The sequence below is a fragment of the Herpailurus yagouaroundi genome, unplaced genomic scaffold, assembly GCF_014898765.1.
Source record: "Herpailurus yagouaroundi ecotype Mexico unplaced genomic scaffold, PumYag 100, whole genome shotgun sequence".
Classification (NCBI taxonomy): Eukaryota; Metazoa; Chordata; class Mammalia; order Carnivora; family Felidae; genus Herpailurus; species Herpailurus yagouaroundi.
The window spans coordinates 7951786-7970284 of NW_024412391.1; the positions used below are offsets into that span (position 1 = coordinate 7951786).

Sequence of the window (18499 nt, forward strand, 5' to 3'; positions counted from 1 at the left end):
TTGAGAGGGAGGGACACAGCATGAGCAGGGAAGGGGCAGAGAGAGAGCGGAAGACACAGAATTCAAGGTTCTGAGCTGTCAGCACAGAGCCCAACGCGGGGCTTGAACCCATGAACCGTGAGATTGTGACGTGAGCTGAAATCAGACACTCAACCGACTGAGCTACCCAGGCGCACCCCTTTTTTGTAAATTTTTTTTCCAGAAATACCTAAATTTAACTAGCCCCCTGTGTTTTATCTGGCAACCCTAAATAAGTAATAAATACAGAGCAAACAGGAGGGAAAGTTTCCAAAGATTACGACTTTTAAGTGCCCAAACTACAAAACTTTGTGCTTTAATATGATCATAAATTAACAGCTGTATTATATTATGCAAATTTATGTTAAGTTATTCACTATCTGTCATCACGCTCCAATAAAAATTGTATCTATGACATTTAGAAAAAAATGGTATCTTCTGATAAGAGTTTTGTGCTGCATTTTGGTGGTGCTGGTTGCCTTTGGCTTGCCTGAATGCTGCAGCCACAGACAAGCGGAGTCTTTGTGAGTGACTCACTGAATTACTTATGGTCTGTCTAGATCCATGAGAACAATCCCGGTAAGTGACCAGGGGCCGCTTTCCCTCCATTTTCATTCTTTCCCGAAGGAATGCAGGTTGGCGGGGAAATAACAGGAGAGAACCCCCCCCCGCCCACCCCCGTCTTTCATCTAGAAGTTGGCAGTTTCCCACCAGTAAACACTGCAGCATGAAGGTTAGCCTGACTGGACAAGCAGGAAGGGAGATTATTTGGTTTTTAATCTCTGTACCCTCACATTTCTTGGTGATTAAACCCAAAGGGAAGAAAGCAATTTCTGCTGTTCCCTGTCTGTAGCGTAGCTATAGAAATGCCCACCAGTTGACTAATTTAACATTCAGAGTATAATAGATAATGTCTTATCTTCAGGCTGATTTGCTTAAGTTTTTCCCTGATGACTGTCACCCACTTGGAGGCTACTGGTATGCCACCAGTATTTTTTTTTTTTTTTTTTTTTAGCTTTTATAATTTTTTTTTTAATTGTGGAATACTGTCTGTGGAAGAAATGCCGGTGTCTGTTCTGGAGGGGTGGGAGGGGTAATGTCTTGACGTCTTGCTAAGGGCACATTACATCCCCAGAGCCGAAGCTTAGAGGACAGGGAGCAGATGGCCTTGAGGAATCTTTGAAGAATGCCAGGCTGGGCTTAGACGACAGGCTGTTGGCAGCAGGAATTACCGGGAGGAAGGCAGGTGAGGCCTGTACAGTGAAGAAGAGACTCTTTGTTCACCCAGAAGAGAAAACACAGAGTCTTTCGTGCTGGGAGCTGTATGACACTCGCTCTCTGACCACAGCTGCAGACTTTCCCTGCTCCAAAGACAGAGCGTAGTAGGGTCAAGGGCACACAGGCTAAGCTCGGAGTCAGGCACAGGTGACAGGCATAGGCCTGGAGTCAGGAAACCACACCAAAACCTCGTGATCTCGGGTGGTCTCCCAAAGCCTCCTGCCTCAGTTTCCTCACCTGTAGAATAAAGGGATTCGATTGAATGGTCTCTAAGTTTCTTTCAACTTTAGCTTTCATTCATTCACTTATTCATTCATTTACCTAAGCACTGAGCACCTATCATGTGCCCGGATGTGACAACAGACAGGTGTAGTCACAGGGCCAACAGCCGAGCTTGTCTAGGGGTCAGCAAGCAGAAGCATGTCACCCTGCCTAAGGACACAGGGAAGAACACAGGGAAGGAGGGAGAGCAGGGGGAGGAGGGGATATGAAATTATTTTTCTTCTAAGGTTGCTGACTTCAGACTTTCTGAAAATGGCTAAGGAAGACAAATCCCTAGGGGAAAGTTTGTTGCTTTCTTGATCACTGGCTTTCCCAGCTGAGAAGGCAGAAGTCTCTAATGATTCGACTTGGACAACTAGGAGGTGCTCCTTTCTGGAAATGACTATCCAAGATGGAGCACTGGCAGGGATGGATTAAACCGATGGACCAAACTTCACCTAACTCACACGGAAGTGAATGAACTAATCCGAAAAAAAATGTGTGTTGCAGCTCCCAAGGCTTTCAAGTTTGATGGAGGAAATCAGGGTTGGAGGCATAGGTGGTCTTTTCATCCCTTCCTCCAGTTGTAGGAAAGAAAATCAAGTGTGGACATTTAATGGGATAGTGTTTAGATGCCAGCAACGGACAGGATTTGTTTTGCTGGATTGTGGCCTGTCTCCCCAGAAATCTCACAGAGCCTGAGAAGGGTATTTGTCAGGATACCCACAGACCTTACTAAGTGGGCTTTAAGTTAAATTTTGAGGGTCAGGGAGAAACATGCTACTAGATACAATGATAAATGACAGGTTTGACATCTAAATTATTCCCAAGGAAGAAACTGTCTGTCTGAAACCCGAGAAACACAATGACTAGAAGGATTCTGATGTGGATTTTATGTAGAAAAAAAATTTTTTTACGTGGAAATATTGATAGAATTTCCTTTTCAGACACCCAAGGGCAGATGAGGAGAATGTAAATTTATCAAACGTTAAGTAAAAAGAAACTATATACTTCTTGGCTGAGGTTTTTTTTCTTTCTTTCTTTTGCCGTAGATTTTTATGTTGTTTGATCTGTTTATTGGTTGTTGAAGTAAATTAATTAATTTTTTATGGTTGAGACCGGCACATCTTGATTTATCAGGGTGTCTTAGTTCCTCAGAGCCAAAGATCTAAGTAGCAAATGCCATTTATCCTGGCAGAAGACAAGGAGGGGACCACCCAGGAGAGGAGGAAAAATGACTCTGGGAACTTTCTGACACCCTGAGAGAGCCCTGGCTATCACAGTGCTAACGTAAGGGTCATAAATGTGTCCGAACGTGTGGTTTTAGACAGCCATCTGCTCTCATAGAACAATCTACTACAGACCTAGTGGTCAGTCCCAAGACAGCATCAAGGAACTATGAGCTAGTGGACCTGAGTTCACATCTAGGCTCTGTTTCCACCTTGTGCCCTTCACTTAATCTCTGAGTTTCAATTTCCTAATCTTTAAGGAAATATTGTCCGTACTTAAAAATAGCGAACTGGTTGTTAGAATTGTTTGGCCCAGGGTCGGGCACAGAACACGTGTTCAATGAATAGCTGTTCTTATTATTATTCCCATCATAATTATTATCAATATTGTTTGATATTGAATACTTGACCCCAGAGGATCACTCCTTGATAAAAACAAATTGGAAATGGGATAGTTCTGTAGCAGAACTTTAACACAGCTAAGGTAAATAGGAGAGAGTTACTACCGGCCGCAGGTTAGAGACTGAGTTAAGGAGGAGAGACAATGCCCCCTGAAATTGTACAAAGTGACTCAGTGAATCACGCCCAGAAACAAAACCGCCAGATGGTACGTGTGTCGCAGGACTTGAGACACTTCCGTTCAGTGTTTCTAGGTGATTTCTAATTGACATAATCATCTTGCTTCATAGGGCCCATTTCTTTACAGAGTTAGGTCAGATTTATTTCATACATAAAATCATCGTGAATAATTACGGTGGTCCATAAATGTTTACTGTTAGGATGATGATGGTGGTGACCACATCATTAGTGTCTTTCAGGTCTACAAATCACTGATTTGCAGCCAGGCTGGCGAATCATTAAATGAGCTTTTCAGAGAAACGTGAAAGGATGAGAGAGAGAGAGAGAGAGAGAGAGAGAGAGAGAGGGAGGGACACACTCTGAGCGGCCACAAACACATTCCCTTCATTCTGAGATGACACGTGGCCTGAAGGAGCTCCCTAGGCCTCAGTTGTCTTGTCCATAAGATGGAGCAACAGCCCCTCCTGCTCCTGCGGGGGGCAGGGGGGTGGGAGGGCGCAGGCCAGATGGCCTCTGGTTTGGGGTCCTCCAGGTCTAAGGGTCGTAATCTAAGAGGTGCTTTCGCAGAGGCTGGTCTGCTGAGTGTTCAGAGCAGTCACCTCGCGGGCAGTGCAGGCAGAGTCTCTGCTGCTTGGCTCTCTGGGTGGGCTGGATCTGCCCCACAACACAGTGGCAGAAGCCCCACTATTTCCAGGTGACCAAATGAGTGACTTCTACAAAAGTAAAAAGCAACTCCAGTAATCATGCTGATTATTTGTAAAGTTAGTCGTGTCCTTAATTATCCAACCCAAGGTCACTGTTTAAGTTTGCAGATACACCGCAGGGGAATATGGCACCAGTTCTTCAGCTTGGGGTGTACCTTAGAATCGCTTGGAGACTTTTCAAGAAGCATGATGCCCCGCCTTGCTGCGGGCCAGCTACATCAGAATCACTGGGGGTGGCTCCCAAATATCTGTGGTTTCTAGTAAGTTCTCAAGGATGGGGACTACCCCTGGCTGCTCTTGGGCCTTAATTTGCATGTGGCCCTCAATCCCAGTGGCCGAGTGGATAGGAGAAGGAAGTGCCGGGAGGTCTCTAGTTGCCTGAAGTCAGATTCTGCCTAGAGGTGGGCTGGGGTCTGCCCTCTAACCCCAGGCCTTGGTCCACTTGAGTCAGAGACTCAGGGGATTTGGGGAGCACTCTGTAGGCCTTAGCAGGGAGCAGCTGCGTATCGGGGAGGAGTCGGGCAGGAGGAGCATCCTTGTGAGACAGAGGGCAGGCAGCACCTTCATAGTCTCAGGACGAGGAAGGTGGCATTCAGCAGCAGTTAACGGCTGGCGCCAGCCGGGAGAGCATCTAGTCTGGTGTCCAGTGGAGAGCCAGCGAGAGGCAGGACAGAGCTCGCTTTCTACAGTGCTGTGGTAATGGCAGAAGAGGGCCAGGTCGGTAGTCGGCTGCAGGACAAATGTCTCAGATGCACATTTCACGCTCTTGAGCAAAGAACACAATGAAAGGCAACTGCTGGGAAATTCCAGGGGCGTGGGACCCGAAGGGAAAGCCTGAGATGGCTGGAGGACTGTGTACAATACGTGAGACAAGACCAGTGTCACAAAAAAATGAGAAAAGCACCAAGAGTGGTGTGTGGTAGGAGAAAGCAGCCCTGGGATATGATGTTTGTGTCAGGAATATTCCTGCTGCGTGGGGTAGGCATCCAGGGGGGCAGGTCAATGAAGAAGCTGCCATGTACTCTTCATCTTGTGCTGTGTGGGCCACAGAGAAAGAGAACTGATATATTCAGAGAACGGGCCTTGAAAAAGTTCCAGAATGATGGGGGAAAAGCCACCACAAAGCCAAGACCTTCTAGGAAAACTTATCCGTAGAGCAGAGAGCCAGGATGACAGGTCACGATGGTGCAGATGAAGGTGACAGATGATGGTGTGTGCCCCCATCTGCTTGGACAATTGGCATTTTTCTCAATGCGGTGAAAGTGTGGGACAGACACAGCTACAAGCTCCCCACCCCAGGGGCAGCCCAGAAGCCCCCCTTTATAGAAACGCTGGAGCCATCACTGACACACGAGGGTCACTGACCCACTGAGGAGCAGCTTCAGAATCATTGAACGTGAGAGACAATGCTGAAAAGAATGGAGACTGCATGGTGGGGAGGTGTGAGTTCTAATCCAAGTTAGGCCCCGATCCTAGTTTATAACCCTTGACAGATTATCTTCTCGATGCTTCTGTGATGGTTAGCCTTTCATGCGGACTTGGGTAGGCCACAGAACGCAGCTATTTAATCAAACACTGACCTCGGTGTAGCTGTGAAGATATTCTATAGATGTGGTTGACATGTACAATCAGTTGACTTTAAAGGAGATTACCTTTGATAATGTGGATGAACCTCATCCAATCAGTGAAAGGCCTTGAGAGCAAAAACTGAGGTTTCCTGGAGAAGAATAAATTCAGTCTGACGATTGCAGCATTGAATCCTGACTTGAATTTCTAGACTGCTGGCCTGCTCTGTGGAGTTTGGACTTACCAATCCCTACAATCTAATGAGTCCATTCCTTAAGAACTCTCTCTCTTTCTCTCTCTCTCTCTCTCTCTCTCTCTCTCCCTCTCTGCCCCCTCCCCTTTCCCCCCATTGGTTCTGCTCCTCTGGATATCCCTGACTCATACAGCCTCTCTTTCCCCATTGATTAAATGAGGATGGTGATAGTTCCTGCTTCGTAAAGTTGTGAGAGTCGAGTTAACTTTTATATGTAAAGAACTTAGTTTAGGGCCTGGCATATAAACATTCAATCATCATCATCATCATCTCTTCCAGCGAAGAAGTCTAGTTCGACTTCTTCCTTTCACAGAGAAGGAAACTGAGGCACAGAAAGGGGAATGGGGGATAATAGTGTATACACTGGCACTGTGCCCAGAATCGTACCTAGGTTCATTCACTTAATTCTTGAGACAACCTCACAAGCTATATACTGTTGCTGGCCCCATTTTACAGACAGGAAGACTGAGGAACAGAGATTATTATGCCAGTCCTCCATGACACACTGCCAGTGAGTGGCAGCTCAGGGCCTCCACATGTGCCGTTGGCAGGGCGAGGGCCATAGCACCCAGGTCTCGGGGTCCCCTCACTCGGATGGCAGTGCCTCCTTGATCAGAGAAGAGTCTAGGTTTGGTCTGAATGTGATTGGGAGCCCTCCCCTCAGTGAGAGCTTCTTGACTCTGCAACCAAGCAGGTGCACCAGCGAGAGGCGGTGCCTGTTGCCAACAAGAGGGAAGACTGCCTTCAAGGAGTGGGACCCCTAAATCGTGACTGACAAGGCCAGGATACCTAGGTATACCACTTCCATGGAGAAGTTTGTGCTTCTCCAAGAAACACCCTCCCCCCGGCCCTCCCTCCTCCTCAGCCACTCGAACCAGTTTCTCATCGAGTTGATGTTCTTGCCTATAGCTAAGGAGGTGAGAAGTTTATCCTCTGCCTTCCAGTCTTAAATTACTAATTAAAATGTCTTGGAGTCTAAGCCCATTGCAAGAAAGAGCCTGGGTGGCTTTCTAAAGCTTCTTGTTCATAACCAGAGGGAAGTTGATTCTCTTCTCATCTTTATAATAAGGATTCTTTTCGCAGGGTATCTGCTTTATGCTTGCTACAGCTCTGGCCCCAGTTTGGTCCCAGCAGGGGGAGGCCAGTGGAGTTTAATTACATTCCTCCTATAGGGAACGTTCAAGGAATGAGGCTTTGAAAAACAACTTGTGCTACCAAAAAGAAAAAAAAAAAAATCAAATTAAGCGAGTGAGAAACAGGCATTGCCTTTGTGTCCTAGAGACCCAATCTAAATATTTAAATTTTAAAGACAGAATTCTAAGTGCTTAACTTTATAAACCTTACACATTGCAATTCATAGGGGAGTCAAACATCCCTTCTGATCTGGAATATTCATATGCTTGGGCTAACAAGCTCATGTGGTTGCTATTTTCACACGTACCATATTCAGCTGTAAAACAAAATGCTAAAAACAAAAAAAACCCAAAACCAAAAAACAAACGCAACACACACAAAACACCCAAAATAAAAGATAATGCTGCCTACAGTCCTGGGGCAACACAGACTTGCCAGAAAACAGAGTAAATTGAACGTCTGGGCTACAAGCAAACATTTTAGGAAGGTCCCTGTTCTCTACTGACTTCTCAATTTCCCTTCCTCTCTCCATCTCTGAGATCCCCAGTCGCTGACGATTAGTGAGCATAGAAGTAGCCCCCACTCTGCCTCCCCAGGCGGAAGCTACTGACTTGCTGACTCCACTAGACAAATACCATGAACTGAGAGAAGTAGAACAAGTAGGCAAGTGGGTGGACAATTAACTAAGGCAAATTTCAACTTAATGTAAGGATAAGGTAGCAAGTTCCTTGCTCCTGGAAGCATTCAAGTGCAGTGGCATGTTATCTGTCCTGGGTGGGGGGCTGCCTTAGATGGCTCCGAAGATCCCCTCTGACCCTGAGAGCCCAGGTTCCCTCCGTTCCTTGGCATGCCGGGTTCTGGGTCCCAGCACAATTATAGGACTACAGACCACTGGGTGCTGCCTTCATCTGCCTGCATCTCCCTTGGCTGTGACCTTGTCTCTTTGACTCCCACCTCCTCCTCCCAGGGTGCAGTAACCTTGTTTTCTCCTGTGCGCCTTCCTACATCTCCCCAACTCAAATTTGCTTTCAGTTTATCTGCTGTTAGAAAAGAAGGGGCAAACGAACATTTGTTCGTTCGCTCATTCATCCAACACCTATTCATCACGAGCCTACTATGCGCCAGGCACTGCTGGAGGCCCTGGGATGTAGCAGTGTGCCAGGCAGCCGCGTCCTTGCTCTCGCAGGGCTCATATCCTAGCGGGGACTTCATTATATTGCCCCTCCCAGGAGTAAGTGGCATTTTAATAATGGATACTGTGGTGAAACAAAGGAAGGATCTCTAAGTGGTGAAATTTAAGGCTAGTGATGGATGGATGGAAAAACGAATGGGAGTCTTTAAATTTGTGCCAGCTGAGACCATTCTGAGGTCCTGCTCCACTGGGGTGAAAGCAGCTTTGGTCACTGGAGTTAAGTGGAGTTAAAAAAAAAAATGCATTCCTTCCTTCCTTCCTTCCTTCCTTCCTTCCTCCCTTCCTTCCTCCCTTCCTTCCTTTCTTTCTTTCTTTCCTTCTTTCTTCATTCATTCCAAAAGCTAATCGTTGGGAATACAACCCATACCTGTGATGTTTTAAGGGCCCAGAATGAGAGCAGTAGTTAAATAAATAAGCCATTCAGTTGAGAATCTACCTCAGTGCCAAGAGGACCCACAGAACCCCGAGCTTCACCTGTGGAGCCCACTTTCCCCAGTTTACTTTTAATTCTTGCTTTTCTGGATTGATGTGCACTGACCCCACCAGCTTATTTGCTTCACAAAGCCTGGCCCTCTAGAGGCTCAGATATTGAATATAAAATACTCCGAGTTGCGACATGAAAGGCACCAAATATATGCTGATTGGTGTGGGCTGTTCCCCAAGGAACCACTCCTTGTGGGTCACCTCTCCCTCTGCTGAGGCAGAACTTCTCTGCGGGGACTCGCGAGGTGGGGACAGCTTGGAGCATTAATTGCTAAAAATTCAAAGTGCTGAAGTGCTGATCTGGGAAGCATAGGAAAAACATCTGTAAGTCCTTCCTGCTCTTCAACCTGCCTCTCGCTTGATTGCCCCCACTGCCCCCATTCGGGACATCTTGGTACAAAACTACAGGCTTCTGGGGTGCCAGGGGCTCCCACGTGGGCAGTGGGTCAGGAGGTGGAACCACGAAACTTCTGTGTCACTCTGATTTGGGGACTAGAGCCAGATCAAGGGCAAGGAGACTAAATAGTGTGGTGAACTTTGGAGAGAGAGGAGAGGAGACAGAAAAGGAGCAGGACGAGAAGGAGAGGAAAGAGAGGAAGAGGCAGCAGGGCTTCTCAGAGTTCCTGGATGGCGTGAGGTCTAAGGATGTGGCTGTCACTGTTGAAACCCATGGGAGGGGGTCGAGGCCAGGGAGGGTGAGTTTCCCTGGTGGGCGTGTGGGCATGGGCTGTGGACGTCTCCAGGCTGTGGGGAAGAGTTTGGAGCCCCAGGTGGTGGCACAGGAAGGTCTTGGCCCTGAGCAGCACTCATTCACAGCACACATGGTCCCTGCCTTCCTGCAGGTGTCCCCAAGGGAAAAAATGGGCAGGTGACCTGGATCATGAAGATCAGTGCGTGTACGTAACAATCACATGGGCCGTGAAAAACTGGGGCTGCCACCTGATCCGGGGTGATGGGTCACCCTGCTTCAGGGACTCTTGAGTTGAGTTCTCTTGAGTTGTCTTCTTTCCAGGAACTGGTATTTTCATAGCAGTAGCCACAAATTATGACTTCCAGGATGGAGTTCTAGAACACACCCAGAGAGGCCCCGCTTATAGGCTGTCAAGACTTCTGTGCTCTAATATTAGCTACAGGGATGCCAGGAAAGGGTGAGAGAGGCTCATTTTCTAGGTCAGACTCTTCTAGAATGAAGGACAGGGAGTGGGCAAGTTGGACACATTCCACCTGCAGTGAGAATAGTCCAGATTTTGCTCCAGGCCCCCAGGGGAATAGCATCAAAGAAGTCCTCTTTGACCACAGTAATTTCTGCATGGACTCTCATTTGGGGACTCTTAAAGCTACCATGTACACTAAGGGCTCATTGGGGGAGCTTTTGGTCTAGGAGGAGCTCCCTGCCTAAAAGGTCCAGCCTGGTGGGTACCTGTTGGATATGACAGGTCTCCAGTCTACGTGTGCATCGTGAGAGAAGGCTCTGGTTATCATCTTCATCTGCCTTGAAGATGACTTCAGATCAACTCAAAAGCTCCCCTAGCCTCCCACCCTGGAGAAGCAAGATAAGTTCAGGATTATAGGCAGCACACCTCTAGAGATATACCCAAGATTGGGTGACCCTCGCCTCACTTTCCCTCTCAGTAAAGTGAGAGTGGCATCATTCTTTTCGGGATCGTTTTGAAAAAAATTCACAATTTATTAACAAGACGTAAATGGTCATGGAGTATCAGTGCTTTGGCATTAGGAATAAGTGCTTGCCACATAGAGCACAACCCGGGGAGAGGCAGGCCTGAGGGTTTGGAAGCTGGCTGCTCACAGCGCGTCGACCATGGACTGAAGTGTTGGTACCACCTGGGCGCTTGTTGGAAACGCAGAATCTCAGGCCCCGCCGTGGGAGTCTAGTGGTCTGTTGCTGCCAATCTCACCGTGCCGGTGTCCCTGCTCTTATCTTTGATTCTTTGGTATGACTTTAGGGCTGTAAGTTGTTCTGAGTTCCTGCCTCTTGCCTTGTACGTCTCAGCTTTGTGTCCTGTTGTGCTGTTATGGGATCTGCAGGAAAGGGCTCAGATGCACCTCTAAGCCCCATGGGGCCGGGTGAGCGTGTCGACGAGGACCCCTGAGCATATTCCTCCTAAAATGTTGGACAGCAGGACTCGAGCAGACCTGGGCAAAAGGGGAGGGAACCTGTCCAGTGGGGGAAAACCCATTTCCAGTTTTTCCCCTGAGTCTTTTTTTTTTAATTTTTTTTTCCACGTTTATTTATTTTTGGGACAGAGAGAGACAGAGCATGAACGGGGGAGGGGCAGAGAGAGAGGGAGACACAGAATCGGAAACAGGCTCCAGGCTCCGAGCCATCAGCCCAGAGCCTGATGCGGGGCTCGAACTCACAGACCGTGAGATCGTGACCTGGCTGAAGTCGGACGCTTAACCGACTGCGCCACCCAGGCGCCCCTCCCCTGAATCTTAAAATCAACTATGCCCTACTCCCGGTGTGAGGACGACCCTGAAGATTCATCCTGGGTACGATCCAAACTGGGAGACTTTTTTTTTTTTTTTTTTTTTTCCCATAGCGAGGACGAATTTGTGTGAAGCTACACACATTTTTTCCACCCAACCTTCCTCTTGTGACAAAGGATGTATATTTATGAAACAGCCAGTTGGGAGCAAAATGGCGTGTGTGTGTGTGTGTGTGTGTGGCCACAAAATATGCTTTTTTTTCCCCTTTGAGATCCTCTGGCTGCTTCAAGGAACAAATCCTCAACCTTGCTCACATTAGCAGCATGAGCTAATCAGTTGAAATACCCAGCATGGAATGCTTTTATCCTTAAGAGAAAAAGAAAGAGTAAGTTGTATTTTAATTAGATATTTATAATGGTTACAAAGCAGCTCTTCAAGAGAAGTTTTAAGAATCTGGCCTTCCTTCTAAGGCATAACTGTGTTCAAATTATCCTAAAGAGAGGCTGTATATCAATCTAGCCCAATTTGTGATAAATTTACAACTGGGTTCTGCACAGCAGATTTATAACAACAATTAAACAGAAGGAAAATGGGTCATAAATTTCGGCTGGCACAGTCCGGCACCAAAGAGAAGAAGAGAGAATGGTTTGGCCAGATCAAAAGTCAATAATTTCCACATAAAGTGCTGAAGCTATAGCAAACGCAATTTATATGGAAAGAGGCTGGGTTTTTTTTTTTTCCCTCCGATCCTTTTCAAAATTAGATATTGGAGAACACAATGAAGCATCTACGTTACAAAGGTCTTATTAAATAATTGGTGTGCTTTCTCAATTTTACGAGTAGCACACGTACAAACTGCTCCCTGCTCCTCAGTGCTTGAATTTAGTGAAGGTAGTGCCCCTTTGATAGGACTAAGGAAGCATGGGGCAAAGGAAACACGGGGCAAGTGATTGGGTGACTTGAGAGGGAAAGTTTTAAGCTGAATTTTGGTGGTGGATTGAGAGGAAAGCCAGATGATTTGGAAGGAAACACATATGGCCTTAGAACAAAGCAGCAGGAATTATAAAGTGGGTTATAACCATATTATTACTGGAAACAGAAATATGTACACCGAAATGAGAAAGACATCAAGGCCACTTGGGTCAAAACAGGTGGCAGGACGTGGACTATTACTGGACAGAATGTGTGAATTGTAAAACATGTACCAAGACCATCTTCAGTAGTGAGGGAAGACCTCCAAGTGTCCTTATGCGTGCCAGAAGTTGAGTTCTGCTGAATTAGTGACTTGCACTGCTGACAGTTTCACATCCTGACTGATAAAGGAGGCAGCGAGGCCAACCGCCAACCGGGACTTCACTGTAACCAATAAGGAAGCACTGACTGGCTCTGTGGAAATCACAGGACATGTGGCATGAAGTGGCCACACTGTTATGAGAAGGACATAAGAGCAGGCCATGCTCACGGTTGAGAAGCCCAAGATGGCAAGCAGCGTGACGTGCTGTTGGACTTACATCCCACGGCTCAGGAAATCTGGGTTTTGAAAGTTCAGCGGAAAGGTGTGTGTGATTGCAGAAGTTTGAAAGTGGGAGCTTCTGATCTGGGGATCATGGATTCTGGGTACTTGGGTGGACACACCGTTTTCCGGTCACCCAGCAGCTATTCTCCCCCCACTCCCAGGAACAGGGGTTTGGGGATCTCCTTCTCCCCCATCTGAGGTCTCAGTGGTTCCTGGGAGGCTGCTCCCAGGCACCAACTCCAGGGATGAGGCAAGTGACCCAGGTCTAAGTCAATCAGAGCATCATAATCTCCTCAGTCCCTGGGATTGGTGGAGGGCTGAGCGTGTGGCCCAATCGCTACCAGTGAGATGCTGTGAGCCTTTCGCTGGGACTTCAAAGAAAGAAACTGTCGCTGCTTCACATCGCACCTGAGCTGGCTCCGCACTACCCTCCCATCAGCCTATCAAAGGATTTGAGGACTTGAAGGAACACTCGTCGGAACAAGGAATCATCAGCTTAGAGAGGAGTGTTGCCAGGGAGGGCCCGAGCCAAGGGATGGGGTCTAGGACAGAACACCCATAGAGTTTGGGGGCGGCTGGCTGAGTCTGGCATTTCATTCTCCATTTCGTTCACCTGTGGATACAGCAGAATCGCTCATTTGCCCTCCCTGCCTATTTGAGCAGAGGAAAAGTAACTGGAGAGAGATGTCAGGGCAGAGGGGGCAGCCACTGTTGGTGTGGCCAAGGTGTGTGTCTCCCCTGGGTCACATGGACACTGCAGGAGGCATGGAGGCTCAGAGTGAGCCATCTTGCCAGTAACCTGCTCCAGGGGGCTGACTGCCCAGGAGATCCCAACGCCCAGAAGCCGCGAGCCCTCCTGCAGGGCCCCGTGCCAGCGTCACGGGAGGTGCTGAGAGAAGCCTCCGTTGTGTAGGAATGGGACTTCTGTTAGATGGCCCCAACCCTGGGGGGAGAAGGGGGCCCAGGAGGGACAGGGAAAGGCTAGGAAGGATTAAAAACAGACCACAGGCTGTCCCCGGGGCAGCTTCCTCAGGCCACAGGTCAGCGTGAGCTAAGGACATGGAAGGACATTAAATTGGATCAGAGACTGAAATTTTAAACTGGACCAGACTAGTCTGGACTTTTTCATGCCGAAAAGTGACCAGAAATCTTTGAGATCTATTGGAGCCATCATCAAAGAAAGGGAAAAGGAGATCATCAGAGCACAGTAAAAAAATGATAATTGGAGAAAACACAAAAAGTTTCCATGTTTGTACCTCACGTAGTTCAGATTGTTCAACACACTGGTTCCACAGCTGTCTTGAGACCACTAAGGGAGATCCTGTCTGAGAATGGGGTATGCCTAGAGTGAATAGAGCTGAAAGATGGGGAGAGAGAGAACACCGGGTTCCAGTGACAGAGTTTGAGCCCCTGCATCAGGCCACACCCGAGACAAATCTCCTCTCTGGAGTTTTCTGTTATGTGGGTCAATAAACTCCCTGAGCTAATATGGATTAAGTTTTCTATCACTATCAACAGAAAAAAAATCCTGGATTGATACAGTGTACATATACACTCTTGTTCTTGGGGAGAGGGACATAGCTTCTGTCGGACTCTCATAGAACATTGCTATAAAAGGATATAACTCAGAGGAAAGAAACCCTGAAGCTCGAATCCAGCGATCCCATTGACAGATACAAGAGAAATCATCGGATGAGATGTGTGGGGTTCTACAGAGGTATCATGGAAGAGCTAGGTCCTTGGGGTAGGGTCTGGGGCCTGAGTCTGGCATTAACTGGCACTCAAGAAATATTTGTTGAATGGAAAGCAACAGGAAAATTATAACAAGTGCTACATTACATGCAAATTTTCAGGAGAATATCGAATGTGTGAACATCTAATCTGCATTTCCATGTCCTGACAGATGGCCCATGTTAACAGAACTCTGACTATAGGAAGGAAGGAAGGAAGGAAGGAAAGAAGGAAGGAAGGAAGGAAGAAAGAACCTACAAATATTCATTGAGTGGGTACCATGTGTTACACTTACACAACTATTAACACAGCTGCGACTGCCAAATCAATTTTTTAAAAACGATAACTCCCATGTATTCCTATTTCTCAGAGACAGTCCCAGTTTGTCTCAGAGAAAGAAAATGACCAGGTGGGGGCAGGGAGCTTCCATTGCTGGGGCAGAGCATTGGACCCTGTTTCTTCTTAGAAGAGGGGTTTGGACCCTGAGAGTCTAGGGCTGACTTCTTAAAGTGGAACCAGGGACCACCTGTATCAAAATCACCTGCTATGTTTATCTAAAACGCAGGCTCCTAGGCCCTGGCCCAGACTTACGGAATAAGAATCTTTGAGGAAAGGGCCCTGGCTTCTGCATTTTTAAACAATCTTCCCAGACAGTTTTTATGCACATGACAGTTTGAAAAACTTTACCTACCAAAATCTGGTTTTTTCCCCATAGGGTCTCAGTGCCTTGTAATATTCTGCACAGCCCCATGGAAGGTGGTTCTCTGGGGGAAAGAAGCCCCATCTTGGGCTGGGGGGATTGGAAGGAGGCTGGACTACACATTCTAGACTTGATTACTTGATGCCTTCTGTTGGCCTGGAGGGTTTCATTTGGAAGGGAGGTATTTTTTTCCCATTTTTTTTTTTCAGTTGGTGTTTAAATTCCATGAAGGTAAGGATCATGACTTCTACCTCTTAGAGCTGCTGCTCCCTCTTCAATACACTGCCCTATCTCCCACACTGTTGACCACTCTCTAGATGCTTAAAAGTCTTTAGTTTGACCTGTGTTCTGGTTTGTTTGAGACCAAGAGGCAAATTCTCACTATTGCCTTTGCTGCCTTCCTGGGATAGCAACCAGAACTTCCTCTGGCAGGTGTCTCCCGAGTTCTCTGTCATATGACATGGGTGTGACTGACTCTAGGGGTGGGATTGACTGGCTGAAGCCCTTCCATGCCCCCATTCCCATGGCCATGATAGTTGGTTCAAGAATGGACAGTGACCTAAGCATCCTGGCCAGAGTTCACCTGATTGTTATTGAGAATTTGGGGCCACAGATTCTTTTTGCCCTCGGTAATGAGCAGGGAAGCCTGTAGTCCTATACATTCTTGGCAGGCTGCCTGGGCTTTGAGAAAAAAACACAATGAGAATGGGGCCAGTATGAAGTAGGCACAACCAAGAACTGGGGAGAAACTGGGACCTGAGCACATATTTGAGGCCCAGAAAGACTTGCCTGAAGCCACATCTATTCCTAGGCTGCTCAGTGATCTGTACTATTAAGTCCCTCCTCCCCACCCGTTTTTTTTTGGGTTTTTTTTTTTTTTTTTTTTTTTTTTTTTTGGTGCTTAAATCAGTTTGGGTTGGGGTTTTGTTATGTGCCGCTAAATGCATCCTAACTGGTATGCCCTTCAGCTCCTCTTATTTCTCTTTCTGTAACATACCCCAGACATCTTGGGTCCCTTCTCAAACAAACAGAAGGACAGACAGAAAGACAGACAGAAAAATACCACAAGTACCCATGAAACAGAATAGGATGGATGGTAGGAATAGGTGGTAGGGTTATTTGGATGCATGGCTTGTTGAGACTCCGTGCCCAAAGAATATTGATTAATGGATCAATTTCAACCTGGAGGGAAGCCCTGTCCTGTTCAACATTTTAATCAATGACTTGGATGGAATAGGAGGCAGGCTTAGCAAGTCTCAGATGACACAGAGCTGGAAGAATTGCTAATATGACAGATGGCAGAATCAAGATTCAAAATTATTTTGACTGAGTTGAGCAATAATAAGGATAAATGTAAACTCTTGCATCTAGGCTCAAAAAAATCAATTGTGTAAGCAGTGGACTGGGGAGACCTGGCTTGGCAGATGTCATAAGAATGTGGAACTTTACGTTGACCATAAGCTCATGATGAGCCAAAAAGTTGAGGCAATTAGTAACACAGTTAATGAAGTTTTCAAATATTTGAAATATCAAAATATTGGAGAACTGCATTGGTGAAGAAAGGCTAACCTTGCCTCTACTTCCCTGGTGGGTTAAAGAAGTGGAATTTACTGGAAAGCAATTTTCAGCTCAGTATATATATTTTAAAAAGCTTCTGATGATTCTAATAACAGAACAGGCTACCTCCCCAAATTGTGAATGTAATAATTGTATCAGCATGTAATAGAAGTCTATTATGGTGGTCTTCAATCTGTCTATCTATCTATCTATCTATCTATCTATTTATTTATTTAGAGTGAGGGGAGGGGCAGAGAGAGAAGGAGAGTGAGAATCCCAAGTAGGCTCCCCACTGATGTGGGGCTCAGACCCATGAACTGTGAGATCATGACCTGTGCCAAAATCAAGAGTTGGATGCGTAACCGACTGAGCCACCCAGGTGCCCCTGGTCTTCCTGTTAAAAGCACAGATTTAAAAAATGATTTTAACAACTTGTAAGTCAAAGCAATACACACAAAAGCATCCAGAAAACAATGCGGCGATAAAGTAGCCTAGCTCAGCACTCTTGAAAGTTTGTTTCAGATTCACCAAAGAGGAGCCTCATCTAGAAGGAATATCCAGAATCTGGACTTTGCGCTGACCATCCCCATTTCACCTCATTCCATTTATGGCCCTCCTGCTTGGTGCTCACCCGGGTTTCATTCCAGCTTTGGGTTGGCCCATCCTTATGCCCGCTCCCACTTTCCAGCTTGGTCCCCTTTCCTGCCTCACACTTGCCTCCCAGAGCTGACTCCACAGTCATAGCAGTGGGAGACCACACCTCCTTCCTGCCCCTGCCTTTTGACCCTCACCTGTTGCTAAGACTTTGCAGCCTCCCTGAGCCAGGCCTGGTTTCATGGACAGCCCTAGACAGTGAAGATACGTGTACAATACTCCTTTCCTCCCCTCCCCTCCCTTCCCCTTCTTTTTATTTTTCTGTTGTTCTGAACACTTCATTTTACTTGCTAACCCAGAGAGGCAGAGAAGGTGGGCCCTGTTTCATCTCATACGCTTAGCACGTGATTTTCGCCAGGAAGTTATCAAAAGTAAGTTTCACTTCTACGAACACAAAATCACGTTTCCTGTGGATTTCATAAGGACGACTGTACTCACGAATTTCTCATTAAAGCTGTCCACCTCTGTCAGAAGCTTCTCTTGGCAATCAGGGTTGGTGGCCAGGAGGTAGGTGGCAAAAGAGAGCGTGTTGGTGACGATCTCGTAGCCAGCAATGAGGAAGATGAAGGCCTGGCCCACGACCTCATCCACAGTCAGAGGCTTGGACAGGCGTCTGGGCTGGTGCAGGTGGGAGGGACCCGCTGCGCAGTCGGTGGAGAAGACTTGTCTGACCATGTCAAAGCTCTCCACGCCCACGGAGGTGGAGGAATGTCGGGCGTCCAGGATCAGTTGGAGGAAATCTTTCCGCCTCTAAGGGACAAAAGGAGAATATGCCCATTTTGGTCTTAGAGTCATGTGACGGAGGCACAGAAGAAGACACACACCTGAGCTTGATGGGAACCAGTACCCTCGTTGTGGGGTTATCTGAGATGGCGAGAACCTGGAACCCCCAGTGTCCCTTACGTGGCATTGGTTCTCAGCAAACAGCAGACTGTGATGCTGCCGTTGAAAAAGGATGAGGCCGTTCATCTGGACTGATTGGGAAGGGTGTTAAGCCATTTTGGTAAGGAAAAAACAGCAAGTTGCAGAACAGCCTGCACAGTGGAACCTCATTTCTGTAAAAACAGTACATGTACAATATATATAATTACGCGCATTTGTTCACGCATAGAAAATGTTCAGCAGCATCTATATCCAGCAGTTCACAGTGAACTTGGAGGAGGCGGGGAAACCAGCGCGGGGGGGGGGGGGGGGGG

The 18499-nt window shown here is 47.1% G+C and overlaps 1 protein-coding gene across 1 annotated transcript in view; it reads right to left on the reverse strand.

The window, feature by feature from the left end:
• TBXAS1 (thromboxane A synthase 1) overlaps nucleotides 1-18499 on the reverse strand; it is a 155582-nt gene that overhangs the window by 30980 nt on the left and 106103 nt on the right. The window contains exon 9 of the mRNA XM_040471799.1: nucleotides 17742-18053. Coding sequence (XP_040327733.1) covers nucleotides 17742-18053 — 312 coding nt within the window. The remainder of the gene's footprint in view (nucleotides 1-17741; nucleotides 18054-18499) is intronic.